Raw genomic sequence first — 21,851 nt, forward strand, 5'->3', positions numbered from 1 at the left:
CATAATTATGCACAGAGGGTGAGTCAACGATATAGCAAGGTTCATTATTTCATTGGTTTCAAAAACTATAAAGATTGATAGGATGCACAATTTAAAATTATTTGAAGTATACAGCATGGCTTAAAAAGCCGTGCCGAATAAAACACATATATTATAAATATAGTTATAAATTTTGGTTTGAATTCGATTTGAAATTATTCAATTTTTCTATTAATAACAATAGTCTATACCAATAAATATTATAATAATAAATTAGCTTTATTTGAAGACGACGAAAAAGATATATGCAACGAATTTGACTTGAGAATACAAGATCTTCAAACTAAAAGAATATAATTGGATAATTCTATATAGGTTATAGGTTTTTGTAATATCTTTCAGAAAAAATTATGTATATATATATATATATATATATATATATATATATATATATATATATATATATATATATATATATATATATATATATATATATATATATATATATATATATATATATATATATATATGATGACACTATATTCCGGGATATCATCCGTTCGCTCGTTGAACTCCGACTGGAATCCTGCATCCGACTGGAATCCTGCAAATCTTGCATCCGACTGGAATCCTGCAGACGTTTCGCCAAAATCCCACTTGGCATCTTCAATGCTCGCGCTCCGAAAACACTTCGAACACTCGGAGCGCGAGCATTGAAGATGCCAAGTGGGATTTTGGCGAAACGTCTGCAGGATTCCAGTCGGATGCAAGATTTGCAGGATTCCAGTCGGATGCAGGATTCCAGTCGGAGTTCAACGAGCGAACGGATGATATCCCGGAATATAGTGTCATCACATTTTTCCATCCGTGAATCAATACGTGAGAATATATATATATATATATATATATATATATATATATATATATATATATATATATATATATATATATATATATATATATATATATATATATATATATATATATATATATATATATATATATATATATATATATATATATATATATATAATTTTTATTTATAATATTTATAATTATAATTATTATATAATGTTTTCCGAAAGATATTTCAAAAACCTATAACTTATATTATCTACACCTCACATACCTATTTTTTGAATACTTTGCTATTTATTGTTCTTTTCCAATAATTACACATCTTTCTGTCTAAGACTATTGTTATAATATTAGTTGATCAAAACTCTTAGCCAAAGGGCTCGGTTATTAGCAATTTTGGTCGAAATAATGACAGAATTTGAAATCCACAGAAAAATTAACTAATATTAAATACCCATTACTACAAGTTAACTTATCTTATTTTTAATTAGAATTTTGACTCAATTATTGGATACTTGGATACACGTGCACAGTCTATTTCGTATATTTTCTTGCATAAACGGTCTTACTCTCCTGCACCCGTCCTGAATCCTATTTTCCATATCTTCTGGTGTTGTAGAACGATTCATACAAACACGATCTTGAACACATTCCCAGAAAAAGAAATTTACTGGTGTTAAGTCATATGATAGAGGCGGCCATCCAACATCTCGATGGTAATGCGGAAGATCTCTATGTTGCGGAACCCTCATTTATTGGATCTCAATGTTATCAATTTCTTGAAGTAATTGAGTTAAATGATTCTGCAAAAAGTTTAAATATTTTGGCCCCTTAAGTGGTTCGCGAAAAAATATGGTCCAATAACTTTAAAATTTCATCGAAAAACGAAACTATTCGACAAATTCCGCAACGATAATGGCGTCGCAATAGCTCGGTTTTATCTAACCTAAACTCAAATGTTGCGGTTTTATATCAAATAATGTGGAGCCTAGAACGAGGCGGATTAGTTCTGGGCCGAACTTTTCGCGAATTAGCTGAGCGTCAGCTCCAGAAGCTGGTTAATTAAAGCGTCAAGTACGTTTTATAATGCGACTATCCCTGCCGTCATTGTTTGTTAACAGCCACTTATATTTTAACTGTCGTCGACGGCCGAATTCGTTTATCTTAGAAAACCAATTTCCCCTGATTTTCGTAATCTTCGAAAATTGCATGAAGTCCGGAATGAATCGGCGCGGGTCACCAAATCGACTAAAAACCTTAATTTGTTTGTAATTGGGTTTTTAACATTAATTAAATTGATCACGGGATATAAATTGGCGTCATTATGAAAGTACTGGCATAAATAAATGTGACCTCGAAAATGTTTGTTTACTTACGTATCATAACTTTAAATTCTGCTTGAAAAGTGGAAAAAAATTTTTTTTTTAAATAAAGTTTATAATAATTTATTCTGTATTCCAAAAGTAATGAAAACTTTTTGCTGCCATTTGTAATTAAGTTTTATCAACCATAAAATAATAATTAAATGTAAAATCAACAGTTTCGCCTTATATTACCAGAAAAAAAATAAGTGGTAACAAAGAAATTAAAGACTAAAATCGAATCCGCAAACATAAAATATGTACCGGGTGGGTCAACGATAGACTAAAGTTCATTATCTCGTTGTTTTCAAAAGTTCTGAGAAAATATACAAAAGCTGTAAAGATTGCTAGGATGCAGAATCTAAAATTATTTGAAAGCATACAGGGTTGCTCAAAAAAGTTTTGAAATTCCTTAACATTTTTTTGCACTATTTTAAATTTTATTTTTTTTATTAATTTATTTATTAAAACTTCGATTTTCATAAATGGCATTATATATATATATATATATATATATATATATATATATATATATATATATATATATATATATATATATATATATATATATATATATATATATATATATATTATGTGAATATTCCGATCAAGAGTTAGACATTAGTCTGTGGTGGTTTCAATTTTTCGTGATCCTTTTGTTGAGCTTCATTTGGATTATCCAAATAATATTTGAAAATAAAATAAGCAGATTTTTTCCTTATTCCAATGGTAATTGATCCAAGGCACTTTTGTTTATGCAATAAACTTCCTTAACTCTGTAACCAGTTGTTTCTGAAATATATAAATAGATTTACTTTATTATTATTATTATTCATATTACTATTATTATTATTATTTTTATTATTATTATTATTACAAAGAATAATGTGCAGAGTAGAACCTATTATGCACATTAACAGTGGTATGAGAATGTCACAATGTAGAAATTATGTCCAAGTGACAATTAAACACAGACAAGTTCAATGCACCCAACTTCGGGTAAACTGTTCCAATGTTCGAATGTCCTGTTATAAAACGCAGGCGGTCCGATGTCCTGAATTGTTCTTTCCTTCTTCTAAATGAATATCGGCGTTCATCAATGCTCAAGACCACAAAAGGCACGTCAGATGGAAACTGGTCATGCGTGCACCTATATATTTTGATAAAATCCCCTCGCAGCCGACGTTGACTTAATTTTGGCAGATTAGGTATTTTGAGACGGTTGTCGTAAAGTGTTCTTCTAAGTGGAAGTGGCCAACACGGAGAGGATGTTGCACTTTTTCCAGAATGTCACAATTACCCAACAGCCATGGGTTCGAGTCAGGGGAGACAAATTCCAAGGTTGGGTGAACATAGGTGAAAGTCTGCAAGCGATGCGAGCACTAGGATTTTTAAAAATCATTTTTAACAAAAGTAAAGCTTTCTTGGCAAAGTTTGATGCCCATACACACGAATCAAAATCCATAGTTACTGTTACACCTAGGTCCATCTGAGAACATACACTGGAATAATGTATCCATTGATGAAATAGTTCAAAATAGGATTTTGCAATAATTTAGTATCATCAGCATTAGCACTCACGCGAGAGTTTACGCTAGAGAGCAACTCGACACTAAGAATAACACTGGTCCCAGCACTGATCCCTGTGCAACACCACTAATCACGTTTTGTAGTAGTGAAAAAGCCTTACTAATTCAAATCCTAAACGACTGGAGGCTTAGAAACGCCACTATTCAATCCAACAGCTTGCCTAGACCTTTTCAAGTTTGAATAAGATGCGTCGATGTGTCGAAGTCGAAGTCACGGTATATAATATCTACTGGATAACCCAAGTCAAGAGATAATATCTAGCAATTCAAACATGTCAGTATATTTTGATATAACTGATCTGCCAGGAACAAAGTCTTGCTACGAAGTGGCTATAATATGGCAGTTGATCGAAGTCGAATTAACATCAGACGTTCAACAACTTTACATATATTAATAATTTGAATAATGCAGCTTATCACTTTCTTATCTAAGCCATAGAGTTCTCTTATGTTCTATGTGTCCAAAGAGATGTCCAGTTAACCAAGGCATTTTAGAATTGAACTTTACAAAATGAGTTTTTGAGTTTATACATATGTAATAATCCGGGGTAGATATAAAATGTGACGTTTCTTTCACGTCGTTATCCGGAAAGTAGCATGCATCGTTAAATAGTCTGCAAAAAATTTATTCTGGGGTAAAAAGTAAAGTGTAACTACGCATATAACCTTTGTTTTTTTAATTTGACCAGAAAAGTTATATTTAATTTTATATTTAATTCCATTAAAAATTTTCTAGGCTATTTTTTTTTAAATAGCACGTTATGCCAATGCATTTTACCAAAGTCGGGTTCTTTTCGATTCAATTACCTTGGGCATTCTTTTTAATAAATGTTTATAAGAAACAATATAAAAGAAATGAAATTAACATTCATTTTCACTTTGTATCTCTTGCGTGCTATCCGTTATTTTCGTTGCGGTTAGGCAGAGGCATGGTATGTGGGTTTTGTTAATAAATAAAAATATAAAATTAGCACATAAATTAAACTTCACGTACAATAAACCTTTCTAATAAAACATAAGCTGCCTCTACTAAAATACTATGTTATGCAACTAGTAGATAAACGCCACTTTCGTCACGATTTCGACTTGGGCAAAATCTACCGAAAACACCCGATGGTTAACGTATATGTTACTCAACTACCGGAAACGTCCGAAGGAGCTCGTGACCGTGGCTAACCAAGCTGACAGGTTAAAGTGAGACTTTGGCCACGCTTAATAAATATCTAATTGTACCATCGGATGTTGTAGGTAGATTACCCACGGGTGGAATTTTGACTTTTATCAATTCTGATAGTTACATAGCAGTGCATGTATTCGTGCTGTCTTGAAAAAATAGTAAATGACATCTTCAGTTTCACGGAAATTAAACACTTGCTCGGCTCGTTGCGTACACTAGAAATATGTGAATCATATTGTGAATATTCCAATCAAGATGCGGAGGCTAACTTAACTAACTAATAATCAAAGTCAGAAAATATTCGCCTATAAGATTTACGTCAGTCAGGGAATTGGTTCGATGCTCCACTGGATATACTTGAAAAGCAGATTTCAAAGGGCCCTTTAGAACTTTTATACCTTATTGTGCCTCTGTGCTATCAGTGACAGCGAGTTTCTATGGATGGGATAGCCTATTAGGCTACGGCAATATGATTGGCAAGGTTTCAGCATATAAAACTTAATAAAGTTATAATGGAACGTGGTACTATACAGTGTGTTCAAGATAAGGAAGTCCATCATGGAGATATTTGAGACCGTAAGAATTACGAAAATGGTTCACTTAGAGAAAAGTTGCAAAATTTTAAAATATTTAACGTACTGCTGAGAAAACTAAAAAAATCCCATCACTTCCGCCAAAAAAACATATGGTTTTAATTTTTTCTGTTCTTATTTAATGGCATATATAAAAGTAAAGGTTACTTTATCGTTGCCCATTTTGGGCTCGACATTGCTAGATTTTAAGTACGGCGTTTCGTTTCGGCGAAATCATCATCAACTTTATTTTTTCATATGGTCCGATTACCAATACAATAATGTACAACACAATATGATTCTACATTGTTCAAATCACAAAAAAGGGTTTTTATTAAATTTTCTATTATAAATCAATGAAGATTAATTAAATATTACTCTAATACAGTTTTGTTGCACTTTAATAATTCTTTTTATTACATATGTCATAAGCTAATGTATATTACCCTTATTTTCCAAAATCTTGGAAGCACGCAAAGGCCTCACCTCTTCCTTAAGTAAAGAACCCCTCAGAATTTAAGAAATAAGAAAATTTATAGCTCTTTTTGATAAATTACCTACCAAACAATCTGGGTTTAAAAAATATTATATTTGTGAGAGTGCTTGATAACGGCAGAATGAGCACCCCAAATTAGACATTAGTAACGCTTTTGACAGGATAAATCATAAATTGCTCATATCAATTCGACACTACATTAGGTTTAGTGAAGATAGATGCACGCGTGTTCCTAAATTCGTCTTTTATCCGATAGAGTTCAACAGGTGTTCTGCGATAATGTGTATTCCGAACCACTCTCCGTTGAGTTAAGTATACCACAAGGTAACATCTTGGGTCAAAATCATGAAATGACGCAGCCTGCGACTAAAATTAACACTGATTTAAAAAACTTTTACAAAATCGCATCCACGTCGTCGGTATTGCTTACATAAGTACATAATTGAAAAACAAAATTATCGCAAAAATTAATGACAATATACCATACTGGGTTACATCAAACAGTTTAGGATTGACCCTAGACTCTAGCTCGCGCTTAAAGAAACTAATCGCAAACAAATTCAGAATGGGATATGGGAATTTGAAGTTGATATACAGTGATAGATATTTTCTTCCAATTGTTACAAAAATACTACAGTTCAATCATTGATGTTGTCTGTATGCAACCTGCTTGGACGCTGCTGGCGAACATTGTATTCAGAAAATACAAAATTCATGTTTACGGCTTGTTTATGGAATTCGCAGACATCATATTTCTCCATACTTGTCTGTTTCGAGTCGACTTAACATGTGCAATAGGTTTAGGTTACACCGTGCTATAGTCTATTTAAATTATCTTCTTAACAAAATCACTTTTCAAATAGATGTTCATGACTTGAAAAAGTTATAATGAGAATACCACAACATCGAAAGGAAATGTCTCAAAAATCATTTTCTTATAGCATGCACAGCGTATACAATAAATAATTTAAGTCTTTTGCATTTAACAGTATCAACCAAAACTTCTTGGAAATCAATAATTTCTGTATCGGTTTACCCTTTCTCCCTTCTCCTACGACTTCTCCCTTTATTTTATTTATTTTTAACTTTTTTTATTGTTAGGGTAATTTGGTACAGATTAAATTGACGCTGAAACAGTGTCTGGCTTTGCTGGACGCCTGCGTTTCATTAGGCCTTTTGTTTGCCTTAAAATTGATACCATCTAGTATTTTGTAGTGTAGTAATATGTATATTTGTCACAATAATAAATGTATTTATAATAACCATTATTATTACTAAGACTATTTGGTCGGTGGAAAATATGGTAACAAATAATGGAATTTTTAATCGGCGAAATGCTCATTATTGGACAAGAAAGTACATTTAATAGACCCTTTTTTATAATGATTCTCTTGACTTTGAGCGTTACCGAAAACTCCTGGAGTACGACATTGAAGAAGCTTCGAACAACTTACCGCTTGCAAAAGTGCGAAACAGACAGATTTCCGTGAAAATGGATAGGTACCCATTCTGCATTTTCGTGGCCCCTCGTTCGCCGGACCTCGTCCAACTCGTTTTTTTATATGCGGATATTGCAAAAATTATGTTTAGCTAAGACTAGTTCTTGAAGCGTTTTAAAATATTACAACTGACATGTTTGTCTTTTGTTACTGGGTTTGGAAAACCATGTTCACTTGTCTGAACATTCTTTATAATTTAATTGTTTCTTTGTAGTAAGTTCTTTTAAATTAATTTGTGTAATGAAGTGACGATATTTAGATATAATTTCGTCTGATTTTTTTAAAATTTATTATATCAGCAACTACTATGCCAAAAACATTCTTTTTGTGGTTTAAACAATGTAGAATCATACTGTGTCGTACATCGTTGCATTCGTAATAAAAAATTCTATTTGATACATGGTGTAATTTTTTCACGGACCTTCAAAAAGGCAGAAAGGGAATTTGATGATAATTTACTCGAAACTATAAGTTCTAGAGCTCAAAAAGTGGCAACCATAAAGTGAGTTTTATTTTTGTATATCTCTTCAAATAACACCGGAAAAAAATAAAAACCAAATGATCAAAATTTGGGTTTTTGGCAGTATCTCCAAAAGTGATAGGTTTTTTTTAGTTTTTTCAACATCACTTTATTAACCTTGTTTTTTTTAATATAATCATTTTCTATCCCCATGATAGACATTCCTATCTTCAACAGAGTATAATTTGACTTATTTCACTACTAGCCTTCAACGCTGTGATGACCAAATTAATTTTTTCCGAAATCAACAAAAGCTAGGAATTCACATTGCACTTGATCACCGAATTATCTTGTGTCCGAAACTAACCAAAACTGTGAAACGGAATCACAGAGACAGCCCCTCGTAGGTACATACGTATAAAACATCATGCAGGAAATATATTAACGTATTGCATTACGTACCTACGCTCCGTCGGAATAAAACGGATAGAGAAATTTATGGGTTCGTAAAAATATTTCATTCCCTTTTATTAAATTTCAGATGATATGGAGGTAACTCAAGAGCCCGACTTCGATATCGGCGAGCTGAGTTCAACCGGAAGGCAAGTGGAAGTTTCGCTGGGTGGAGCTGTACAACTTGCATGTCCTCCTGGTAAATACTTATTCCATTACGATATCAGAATATAAACATTCAAACAACTTCTAACCACAAATTAGATAGGTATTATTAATACAAAAAAAAATAGATAGATCACTTTTAAGTAATATTCTGCGAAGAATGTTTTTAAAGTGAGGGTAAAAAAAACGAACTGCATCTACACCAGATTGAAATAGATAAACATGAATATTTGACATTAACAATGATTTACATCCTCTGAAAATTTTATTAAAAATGCATATCTGCAATTCCCACAATTATTTTTAAAACATATTTATCTCAAAACCTCGTCAATGACAATTTCATTTAAAATTAACCCAAAACCAAAACGTCTAAAAAAGGTTTTTTTTTTACTGCGTCGCTATCGTTATTCTTTATCTCTATCTTGTCTTTTGTGAATATCTACTTGGAAAGAGTGTTTTGTGAGTTGGTCTCGAATAACCGTATGGGCATTAAAATCAACGAAAGATCTATTAACAACATACAGGCACAAGTTTAGGCCTGAAAATGAATACAAAAAAAAACTAAGTGTAAGGTCGTGAGTAGGACTGATATTCCACGTATCACAAGTACTAGTGAATGAGGAGAATATTGAACTAGTGACGCAATTTAAATATGTGGGATTATCTTAAATCAAAATTGGGATCCAGGACAGGAGATTATTTGTAGAATGGAGCAATAAAGAGCATTCTTCCTTAAATTAAAAAAAAGTCTTACAAATAAAAATCCAAACTTTAAACTAAGATAACGCTATGTTTGGTCAGTTGTTTTGTATGGTGTAGGGGCCTGAACATTAATTTTCTAAATAAATTAGAAGCGTTCGAGATATGGTGTTTACAAAGAATGCTGACAATATCGTATGTAGATTGAATAAGAAATGAAGACATTCTTCGAAGAACACAATTAGAAGCTCGCGAGCTTTAAGAAGTAATGAAGCAGAGAAAAATGTCCTACTTATGTCCCAAGTAGGTATTATAGAAGGTCGATATGAATTCCAGCGCATTTTTCCTCAAGCTCAGATCGAAGGAGAAAAAAGAGGAATACGAAGAAAGAAACTCTCCTGGTTACGCAATATTAGTCAATGAAATGCGATTAAAAACTAAAAAATTAAAAAAAAAGATCTCCAAAATCGTGCAATTGACAGAAACATATACCGTACGCCCACGCAAGAATTTGCATCGCACTCCAAGAAGAAGAAGATTCGATATTTTAATATACTAAACTTACGTACAAGTCGATTGTGACCCTATTTAATATTCTGATATATATGGTAAGGCTTTTGTGGATTTAGAATTAGACAGTATTGCTACTTGTTGCGGTTCCGGATCAGAATTAAAGTATCTGACTACTTATTAGAAAACTAGTAGAATTGCAATAGGTCTCATTCTGACTTTGACCGCAACAAATTATTTTTTCTCCCGCACTATTAAATCATTAAAGAAACTACAATTATGAGTTTGGAGCCATAATACCCTGAAGCTACCACAATTAAATTATCAGACGTTCACTAACAAATATTTTTGAAAAACCCAATTCTTTCATTTTGGTTGTCTCTTTGTACCACATTTTTTTGAATTTTACGAGAAAGAGTTATTCAAAAGTTTCAGTGTTTAAACTGAGAATCTTGGAAAATCATTGTGTTGGTCTACAGAGAGCCCCAATTTTAAACTTACTACTACGAACTATAACATTAAAAACTATCAAATCACTCAAGAGGTAATTACCGGTGTAGGGCTATAAATTTAAATTTAACAATGGAGACGCATTTAAATCCAATTAGTGATAAAGTAACAGATTCGAATATCTGATTTTATTAATCTCCATATTTTGCAAAAAAATTAGTTTTTTAATTTTTGCTTTTAATTGTGTATCTCTTAATTTAAATGAATGGCATAGTTAGAATCGGAACTTTTATTTTTATACGGCCGATATAAATTTTAATTTAAAAACATTTCAACTTTAGTTTCATTGTTTTTTTAAAATTTCCCAATGGTGTTTTCAGTTTTAAAAGCAATCTTAAGACCAAATTTAGATAGATGTCTCGAATTTTTCTTGCTAGGTTCTCCTATGTATTTTATTATTCCATAATTTTTGGGTTACGTATTTAATATGGGATAGATAGAGTTCCGAGTTGTTTGAAACTGTGTTTTAGTTATAATCTTATCTATCAAAAAGGATTCGTTACCAATGTTAAATCCTATTTGCTTTATAATATTTAATTCTTTTTCAATAATTTCTGTGGAAAGTCGTATATTAAGTAGTGTGTGGATCAAAGAATAAAAGGCTGCCATTTTGTGTGTGTAGAGGGTGATTTGAGTTATAATGAATTACTATGTTTGTGTTTGAGGGTATATGGTAAATGGAAAAATCTAATTTGTTCTGTATTTTAATTTTAGTTAAGTCCAGAAAATTTAAAGTTATTTAGTCCGTCTCTACGGTAAATTTTATATGCTTATGTATGGGGTTAATATGACTCAAAAAGGACTGCAGTTGTCTTTCCGTTCCAGTGAAACAAGCAAAAATATCATCTACGTATCTATACCATCAAAGAAATCTTTTATTCAGAAGATGTTTATGTATGATATTTTCCACATTGTCCATGAAAATTTGTGCAAGTAGTGGGCTAAGTGGGTTTCCCATAATTAATCCTTTTTTTGCAATATAAAATTGACCATTAAATTGAAAATAATTTTGGTCTAAACAAACTATTAAACTATCTAACAAGTCTTGTTTTATAATAGGTTGAATGCTAGGGAAGGAATTTTGGACGTCAAAGAAAACTAGAATTGCCGTAGGAGGAATTTTAATGTCTCTAACCTTGTTGATTAGTTCGACCGAATTTCTCATAACATCTAACTTTAAAGGCAATATGATATTATAAAATGTTGTAATTTTTAATTGATTTTACGATATACATATCTGAAGGATCCTAGAATTTACCGTTAATAGCAAGCTCACAATCAACTCCATCAATTCACAATTTAATTGCTTATTAAAGTTGAAACTCTTTTCTAGTAATTCGGATTATTTCTCAGAAAGTGTAGTTTTAATTGAACTGAGGTGGCTTTTACTTGATGAAAATCCATTTAACAAAATAAATAAAAACTAAAAGTTCAGATTTCATATGATAATTATTTCGACAACACCGATAAATTTGATATAGACACGGTGTTGTCGAAACAATTGTCATGTGAAAATATATAATTTCGTTAAAATCTGAACGTTTAGTTCTTATTTATTAAGTGTGGTATTAATTGAATTGATAAATCTATTGTAAAATTTATGATTAGAAAAGTTTGAAATGACTGACTGCTTTTTAGTAGGTCTTATTAAATTCTTCAACTTGGATTTGTATCTTAGATACTTTTTGTGAATAATATTTGATATATCAGTTCGGATTCTAAGATCTAAAAAGGCAAATAACTGTGAAAATCTAAACATTTTTTGTTCTAATATAATTGTGTTAAATGGATTTTCATCAAGTAAAAACCATCTCAGTTCAATTCTCAATATATATCATGTGGCTATGAAAGTGTTGCATTTGTTGCTTTTCTACAAACGTTCCCACATGGTGAAATTCATGGTTGTTTATTTTATCTTGACCATTTCTCAACATGGCCTGCGTGTGAGAGATAACAATGAGCTTGATTTTGCTTTATACGCTAAAATGATTCTGGGTCTTTCAGTTGTGCCCATCATTAATCCTGCCATTGACGCATTAAGAAACATTTTTCCTGGAGACCTTCATCCAAATTTATATTATTTTGAAGACCCGTATATAGGCCTGGTAGGCCCGCATTTCTTACAAAGATGTGGAACGTGTATAACAGGACACAACAATCATGCAAAAGCTGCAAATAGGAGCCTGCAGAACGAGTGGTCAATGGATCACCCTACTATATGAAAGCTAATAGAGGGCCTAACAATAATACAGCATGGCAGTGATCTTTATTACAAGCAGTTAGTGGCTGGAAATCCGCCACCACAAAAACGGGAGAAATACGAAAGAACCGATATACGAGAATATTAAATATAGTGAACCAATTCCAGGAGCGTACTATTGCGTCTATTTGAGTGGAATTGCCTATAAATTTGAAATGACCTATGACATTCATTATAAATATTTACTTTTATATAAATTTGCATAATATTGGACTTCAATATATATTAAATATATATATTTTACTTTAATTTTTAATATTTAACTACTTTGTACATATTCCCATTTGGGTAATCACAAATGATTGTTTTATCGATATCGACGTTGGGGGTGATAAGATAACAGTTAATGTTAAGATATTTTAGAGTATTTCATAAACCCCTGACCGATTTTAAACTGATGCTGGAGATATGCTTTCATTTCATGTACTGGCTGCTTTAAATGTGCTGGAACAGAAATATTAATTTCTTACTCCACCTCTGCTAGTTTAATTTTAGTAACTTCAGTGCATTATGCATCATCATAATACACTGTACTTCACTATGTGTTTATAAGTTACCATTAAAACTCCATTAAAAAATTGGGCACCATATATACAGCATTAATAATCCGTTTAAAACCAATAAATTATGCTCTTGAATAGATACAATTTTCAACCGCAAAAGAGGTCTACGTGAAAAGTTCAGTCATTTGCATTTAAAATGCAGTTTAACAGTCTTGGTTAAATTTCCTAATTTATGAACGTCTTGGTTAAAACTAAACCGGATAACGAAAATTTCACTTTGTTTACGTATGCGCGAAACATGAACTTGAACGTTTTGACCAAAATTCAATTGTTGCAGTCCCGTTGCGTTGCGGCGGAACATGTCCGGGATGGTTTCGTATATAGTGTAAATATTTTCGCCGCTGCACTGTTTTCGGATCCATAATACACCGGAGGCTACACTTGTTCCATCTTCCACGTCCGATGCAGTTTTGTTTAAAAAACGGCAATAAGATTACGGATTCATATCTTATTATAACAAACCGCGAATACGAAATAAGGCCGGGATCCGGGAAAAATCCGGAATACATAAATCACAGTATTATCTTGGGGGCGAGAAATAATAAATCAAGAGGGTATTCTACGAAAATGTTTTGCCACATGGTGTCAAGTATTCGCGACGCGTTACCGAACTCTTACTCGGAGCGTTGTTTTTCCTATTGTAATTTGTGTAGACCTGATAACCAGTTAAAAAGGCAACTTTTTTTGGCCGACTGTCACGAGTCATTCCCGACATTTTATTTACTGTTTATTACACTGTTTATTTTTTTAAAGAAGTCCACCTAACAGGCATGAAGCCCAACTAACAGGTAGGTTGTAGTAAAAATTATTAAATAGTACAGCATTGCAAGGAACGACAGCATCACGAAACTTAACCTAAAGTCTAGCCTTTTAATTCCAAATAAAAAAAAAAACAAGATAATAATACCCTAGTAATAGATTGCGAAAAAAATCGGGTCAAGAATTGTATTTTTAACATATTGAGAAAATACGTAAAAATTTTAATATATTTGTTCTTGGTGTGAGCAGAAAGAATGTTTTGCCCATAGTTAATTCGGGGAACAAGAAAATTTAGTCAGAGCAATCAAACAAGTTATTTAAAATTTTAAATAAAGTCATTAAATAATGGTAATCGTGGCGACCACACTTAATTACTTACGCTGTATTTTTTCCAGGCTATTAATTTGACAATTGTACCCACAAGACCAAACTTCTGATGCATACTCTAACTTAGAGCTGACGTATGAGTTATAAAATATTTTTATAACTTCTGTATTCTTAAAGTCTAAGGTACCTTATTAGCATGAGGAACAAAGGGTTATTTCGAGTCTAATATAACTCCCAAGTCACAAAATTGTGTGTGAACGGGAGAGAGTTTTATCAAAAAGATGATAGTCTTATTTCACCGCTGCACTCATGGTGGTAAAAGAGACTACTTTACATTTGGCTGTTTCAAGTTGCAAGTTATTATTTAGAGACCAATTATTGATGATGCAAACTACGCTGGAGAGTAAGACAATCCTCTAAACACCGGATTTAAAACAAAAAAATACGTCATCCGCATATATCAAGAAAGTGACATCAAATTTTTTTGCCAATATCATAAACGAAAATGTTGAATTATAATGACCTCAATATTAAGCCTTAAGGAACGCTTGAACAAGCAATGTGTAATCATAGAAATAGACGTACTCAGTGCGGTTTGACTAGAATGAAGAAAACAAATTAATAAGCTATTCGGAAAATTAAAAAACGCACGAAGTTTGCGGATTAGAATTTTGTGATCTAGGCGATCACAGGGTTTTGAAAAACCAAGATATATGATATCTATTTGAGAACCTTCTTCAATAGCATCAGAAATATACCGAGACATATTCATTAAATTGGTAATTGTGGATCTTCGTTTAATAAATCCATGTTGTTCAGAGACTATTTGGTTAGTTTGGTTAGTTAGTGTAGGAGAAATTCTAAAACTCTACAGAAATTGCACATAAAAAAAATAAGAACCAAAATGTTTAAGGATCTTTTTTAATGACATATTCAATTTTCAGACGACAGCATTTATAGAAGTCCCTAATTTCATACTTTATCTTTGACCTAAAGCAATTAAAATTTTGCAATTCTGATATCCAGCTTTCTTTTTTATACTATGTATTATCTTTGAATTAAACCAGGGAGGATACTTATTATTAGCAGAATTTTCAATTTCCAAATATGTTGTACTGAAGTGGCCTTTACTTGATGAAAATCCATTTAAAATAGTTAAATAAGAACAAACGTTGATTAGATTTTCACATAAATAAATTTATGAGAAAATCTGAACAACGTTTGTTCTTATTTAACTATTCCAAATATGTTAATAATTTCATACAGTTTATGATAAAACAAGGAGCAAAGAAATGACAAGTCGAAGTTTGAGCAGAAAGTTAGCTTTTTTTAAATTAAAATTATTATTCATTGAAATGGGAACTTCGTGTTTTCTATTTAAGGAATGAGGAAATTGTATTGATCGAAGAATTTCAGGATGATGATCATCTTGCTGAACTAACACATCTATTGCACCTTCTACCACGCAATGGTTGATAGTGTTACGCAGGACTAAGTCCAAAATTTTATTGTTTCTATTTCTGGCAAAATTACATTGTGAGAGGTTCATGAAATTGCTAAGCAACAGATTTATTTTTTGTACCAGTGTCTAGAAAGCCGGAGTATGCAGAGATATTGAAATCACCAAAAATAAGATTAAAGGTGATTTTCCAAAGTGACTACATTCATAGGTGGAGCCACGTAAATTTCAGTACTTTACTACTGGGTTTGGAAACGATTCGATGTTTTCGGTAGAATTTAATCACGGATAGTATCTTTGCTTTTGCAGATTCTGACGAACATATCACAAATCACTCGTGCTGTTTGGGAAAAAAAATTCAGAAACTAATGTCTTAAGAAAAACCAAAGTATGCAATCCTTGATAAAATTCTTCTGTCACTCCGCTACGCTCCTCTCCTCTCTAAATCAAACTCGTGACTAAAATGTCCATTATCAAGCTTTTTGTATAATATACAATTTGTTAATTTCGTTTTTATCTATAACCTTTATTTAATATTTGCCTCTCTATTAACGAAAGGAAACAATTACTACAACTGCTGTGGGCTACATTTCAGAACAGAAAAAACTTTCTGCAAAGTATCAACAGGAAGCATTTTTGGATCCAACGAATCCAAAACCACCACCAAATATTCATTCGGTGTCAGTAAATATGAATAATAACATGTAAATATTTTATTACTTTACATTAGAAAGAGGTCAACAAAAGTTATGACTTAAACTTTTACCTTCCAGAACCTTGAACTGCATATTAGCTGCCATTTGTAAAAAATCTTATCTGAAAATTTTGCTTAGTTTGGTAAATGAAAGCAACTAAAACTTTTTTTTGCAATTTCTTGATTATTTAAATCACACCTAGTTTTGACTAACCCTGCGTATCCGGTGTTTCAAAATCGGCTCTTAGCTCTTCGAATGGTAAAAAGTATGGTAACTCAAATTAGAGCAAGTTTCTTGTATTTTTGCTTCTTGTAGTAAAGTTTTGATATATCTCGTTTTCCTAGGTGGAAGTTCAAGGTCAACTGACCATAATGTTTTAAAAAAAACAATCCCATGAACTTTTTAGTTTTTTTTACCGATTCAAATTCATAACCAAAATGCACCCCATATAATAAAATAAAATCCATATAGTTCAAATATATCCTGCAAAAACCCGGAGATAGCGAATGAAATTAGTGCTTATCCCAAGAAACATTTGCGGTTTTCTCAAAACCTTACAGAACATTTGAAGCGTTATTGATAAAATCAGTACAATCAAAATGCAGATAGAATAATAATAAACCCGTTTTAAAAGCCAGAAATACTCTTTTAGTCCCGATTCAAAATAACACCGGGCTTTGCGATTAATACAAAAATACATTACATTTGATAACAGTTCTTTGATTTAAATTTTAATACTTCCCAAAAATTGAAGACTCTTAAAATGTTAAGATTGCCGATTGCCTGAAATAAATAAATTACATCGGATAATTTTTCTTGTTCTTAATTTAGCGCTCATCGAACATCAGATTCACTCATTAAGGCCTTTTCGGGTATAAGTACATAAAACCATCTTCCACTTCCACTTCCACACCAAAATTAAAATTAAGAAATACAAATGGTAATCCGTTATTTCTTATTTCCTTTAATTTTTCGAAAAAAGTAAGTACATACAAATTAGTTAATTGTTTCTAATTATTATTGTTATTATATTCACATTCGCTACGTACTCATGATAAAAAATGATTTTTTTAAATTTATAAATAATTTTGATACTAGATTCATCTGTAGTTTCAATTTTAGGCAATGCCATTCCAAGTTGTGGAAAAGATTTTGGGATGTATGGCTCTGGGTCCTCCAACAAGTGATCTGCTTGATTGCCCTCTTTTGTGACTAATCTGTATTTGGTTTTAATTTACGCGGGGTGTTATAACCGAATATACCATCTCTTAAAAAGCAATAATAGTGTATTAGGCAACAAGTGCGGTAAATAGCATTTAACTCACGAGTTTATTTGACACGAGCGCAGAGGAGCGCAGGGATCGAGTGTTTAATAAACTAATGACTTAAAAAGTTTACCGAACATGTTGCATACTATACTTTTTCTACGACCGTTAGTTTTTGGGTACATTTTCGCAAAACAACACGAATACATTCACTGACATGACCGCCAGAATTGTCAAAATTCAAAGCTTGGGAAATATCTCCGAAAATATCCGATTGCTCCCAGACCCGTGCGGTAAAATTGCGGAAATATCCGAAGTTTCTCGGATTTGTGGGAAACGAAACTGACGTGGTAAAGTGACGCTTCTCGCACGTTATATCGGTGTGTAATTAGGTATTTTAAAGACGGGAGTACAAAAAAGATATTGATGATACGCCAAGAATATTTCGTCTGTGATTTGGTAGGCAGTAAATAAATCAATAAAACGCCTCTATTTTTCATTCGACGAAGGGCAGCTGAGCTGTTGACTAAACCGAGCCTGCAAAAAAATTCCGTAAATCCACATACATAAGACAAATTTTACAACAAATATTATAAATAAATAAGTAAATGGGCTAACCATAACGATAATAACAGATTAGCAATAACAATTAACAAGAGAAAAAAGTAATAGTGTTGAAGTACGCAAAAACAAAAATTAAAATAGCAGAACAATAATTAGAGCAATAAAATTAACGAGGCTAATCTACATATAACAAGAGTACAAGAATACAACTTACTATACAATTTCCGAGAGAAATTTCTTTTTAAAATTTTGTTTAAAAGACGCTCTAAATAAGTTTCCGAGCAGGATTATCTCTGGGTATCGGTTCAACAACTTAGTAGATGCCTAAGAAAATGAATCGGCGATATTAAAACAGTCTAATTCACTTACATGGTCTTGGGGTTTTAGATTGAATATGAAACGAATACATGAGTTTTGCACTTTTTGTACTTTGGCTTTAGTAGCCAAATGTTAGCAGGGACCAAATACAAAATTTCAATAGTTTGTGTGACACAAGATCAACGCTTCACACATATTTTTTCACTTTCTGTTAAGGATACGTTTGTTTTTGTATAAATTCCTTAACAATAAATAACCTTTTTGTATAATTTTAGAAACATGAGTGTTGAACCTTAATTTATTATCCAAAATAACATCCAAGTTTTTGAAATCGAAAACAACCGCTTTTTTAACTTTATTGATTGATATGTCAAGCAGTTTACTAGCCCAATTGTTAAAAGATCCTAAGTAAATAATTGCTGACCTATTGGGATTTAACATTAGCCCGTTATTATGTGAGTATATTGCAATATTTTCTAAATTTTATGTAACCTCTTTAAAACTTCAGCTGCCACAGAACTTGGGAAACTTGCATATAATTAGATGTCGTCAGCGTAATGATATATGTTACAGCGCTCAATGCTATCAATACCTGAAGTGAAGATAACAAAGAACAAAAGTCCCAGAAGAGAACCTTGAGGTACACCTCTGTGCAAGATTAATGCCCGCAACCTCCTTATCAATCTCTATTATCTGTGAACTTTTTTCTAAATAACTATGAATTAATCTGATCGTTTTGAGCTTAAATTCCTATGAAAGAGTCTCGCAGAGAAAAGCGAGCTAGTAAGCAAAAGCCCTTCTATAGTCCAGCCAGTAGATCATCATCTAGAACATTCAACAGCGCTGTGCTGAACCCCTTACGAAACCTAGACTGATATTTTGGAAAAAGTGCATTTGTATCAAAATAATGAATTATTTATTTGTAAAATAACTTTCCAAACACTTTTGAAAGCGTTGACAATAAGCTAGTGGGTCTATACTTTCTTTGGAGCACTAATGTTAGCTAAAGGAAAAACTATTGCAACTTTCCGTTGGGCAGGAAATACTCCTCCTCCTTAATGCATGAATTAAAAAGCTAAGCTTGAGCTAATTTAATTTATAACAAAGTTTTAAAGTATTCCTTCAGAAATATGTGTAATATATCAATATTTACTGAGATAGTTCTACCTTATAGAGCATTTTTACAAGGACGCAATAAATGAGAGTCAAAGGTGATTGATCTTTAAGGGAATATAGATTTGTGGTCTCAGACTTATCGACATTTTCAAAGTTATTCAATAAATCTAAATTGTGTAAAGTGTAAGTGTAACATGTTTAAATATATACATAACACTTTGATAAAACCTATTTCAAACTATGCTTCTTGGAAAGTCGATCGAAAAGCATTCTCGCCATTAATTTCTATTCTTGTCTACCTTAGTTGCATACCAGATTGAAGTTTATGAACAATGACGCGTTCCTGGAGCAAAATAGTAGAAAAACCAAGTCAGCGGATTGTGTGCAAATATCTATATCGGGATTTCAAATTCTTATTCTCTCGGCAGCGTAACGACACAAATCTCGGCGAAACTTTTACCCCGGGAATTTTAACTCCCCCACGAAAGTTGTTCCGATTTCAGATTTACCTTCGAATATAAGTTTTCGGAATATCGAGGCTTTTTATCGCGGACTCGATTTCAATACGATATAAATTTTATTCTCGGACAAAAAGCTTAGAGAAAAGTTTTCACTGCATTCCATAAACATAAATAAACTTCCCTTTGCAGCGCGTAATCTCGCGAATAAAATAAGAGAAACCGCAAAAGTGGGTTTCAATATGTTTTTTGTAAATCTCCACTGACTACGCGACCATCACAATCCCGCCACCGCAAACGTTTGACTTCCAAAGTATTAAAATAAAGGAACAGGATTTGCAGGTGTTGGAAAATTTTGCGCTCAGCAAATTTTAGCCCAAGGCTGTACTACGCGCGTCACAAAATGAAATAACTCATGATATTTATGTTTCTAAAAAGTGCACTGTGATACTTTCCAGTAAGAACTTTGCTTAACCCAGTAACAAAACAAAACTTGATGGATATGGATATATATTAAATAAATTGCAAAAATAATTACTTATTGCAATTCAACATCATTCAATAATGAGAAAGTAGTAACAAAATACTCGTTAATTATAATACATATCAGGAGGTTACTTTCTCTTCTTCGTTTTGTAAGGAAATGGCAGAATCTTCTGTAACCATTCCCAATAATGCGCAACATGTTCTTTAAATCTATACGTATTTCTTGGAGAGCATTAATATAGGTTTTCAAAACTACTACAGATAGTTGTTTTTCTAATAACATTGCTGTCTTGGGTGTGCGCTGTTTTGATAGTAAATAAACTCAATCTAATTTATGCAAATGTTTTCTAACGTTGCCGAAATCTACTTTTTGTGTTCTTTTACGATTTCAGTGTTTTAAAATCACTATATTTAACATGGATTCAAACTTTCTGGTAAAACTTCTATCTCCAACTACAATTGACAAACACTATGGACATATAGTTACATAGTTAAGGGTAAGACGTCTGACACTTGAAATCGGATTTTCCTAATCCAAGCACTCTAAAACGCCCTTTTCCCAACATCCTTATGAAATTCAAAAACATTTGTTTTCAGACTGACCTTCATTTTTCTCGAAATTCCCGTTAAAAGACGTTCTACAACAGCTTAAGTGACTATCTAACAGCTATAAGTTAACACTGTCTAATAATCCATATTGTAATGTAGTTTACTGGCCTACCGTACTTCAGAAAGATAAATTCACTATTCAGCGTCTTCAGAATGCCTGTCTTAGATTCACTAGAGTAGCGATTTGAATAGCAGATCAGCATAGCTCTTTGTTTAACCAAGTATCAATATAACATTTAAAAAATTAGAAAGTTTCAATTTACAGGTTACTAGTTAATCATCGATCACCAATACATACCTGGGAGTTCCTTTCTCTTTTTCTTCGTTTTTTATAGAAATGGCAAAACAACAGTGACCAGCATGTTCCAGAATCAAAACTTATGTCCTGGAGAGCATTAATGCAGGGTCTCCATACTAGTATGGTTAGTTACCTTTTACAAAACTTCTTCCATACTGAACTTTGCACTGCATATACTGCCTGCTTCAGAAAGATAAATTCAAACTCAGATGCCTCTCTCAGATTGTCTTATGTGTTTGTGTGTGTGTGTATAAGTAAGATTGAATATATTTCTGCGAGCCTTGAGACGAGCGGTTCAAATTACAACTTTTAGTCTAACTAAAAAATTATCACCTTAAATATT

At 32.2% G+C, this 21,851-nt stretch overlaps 1 protein-coding gene across 2 annotated transcripts in view; it reads left to right on the forward strand.

Annotated features, from left to right (window-relative positions):
- The window catches only part of LOC132697908 (hemicentin-1), a 732,356-nt gene that overhangs the window by 571,309 nt on the left and 139,196 nt on the right, over positions 1-21,851 (forward strand). For both annotated transcript variants that reach the window (XM_060663662.1, XM_060663663.1), the window contains exon 8: positions 8,533-8,643. In XM_060663662.1, the coding sequence (XP_060519645.1) occupies positions 8,533-8,643 (111 nt within the window). The remainder of the gene's footprint in view (positions 1-8,532; positions 8,644-21,851) is intronic.

This window comes from Cylas formicarius, unplaced genomic scaffold (assembly GCF_029955315.1).
Source record: "Cylas formicarius isolate icCylForm1 unplaced genomic scaffold, icCylForm1.1 PGA_scaffold_2__14_contigs__length_35257938, whole genome shotgun sequence".
Classification (NCBI taxonomy): Eukaryota; Metazoa; Arthropoda; class Insecta; order Coleoptera; family Brentidae; genus Cylas; species Cylas formicarius.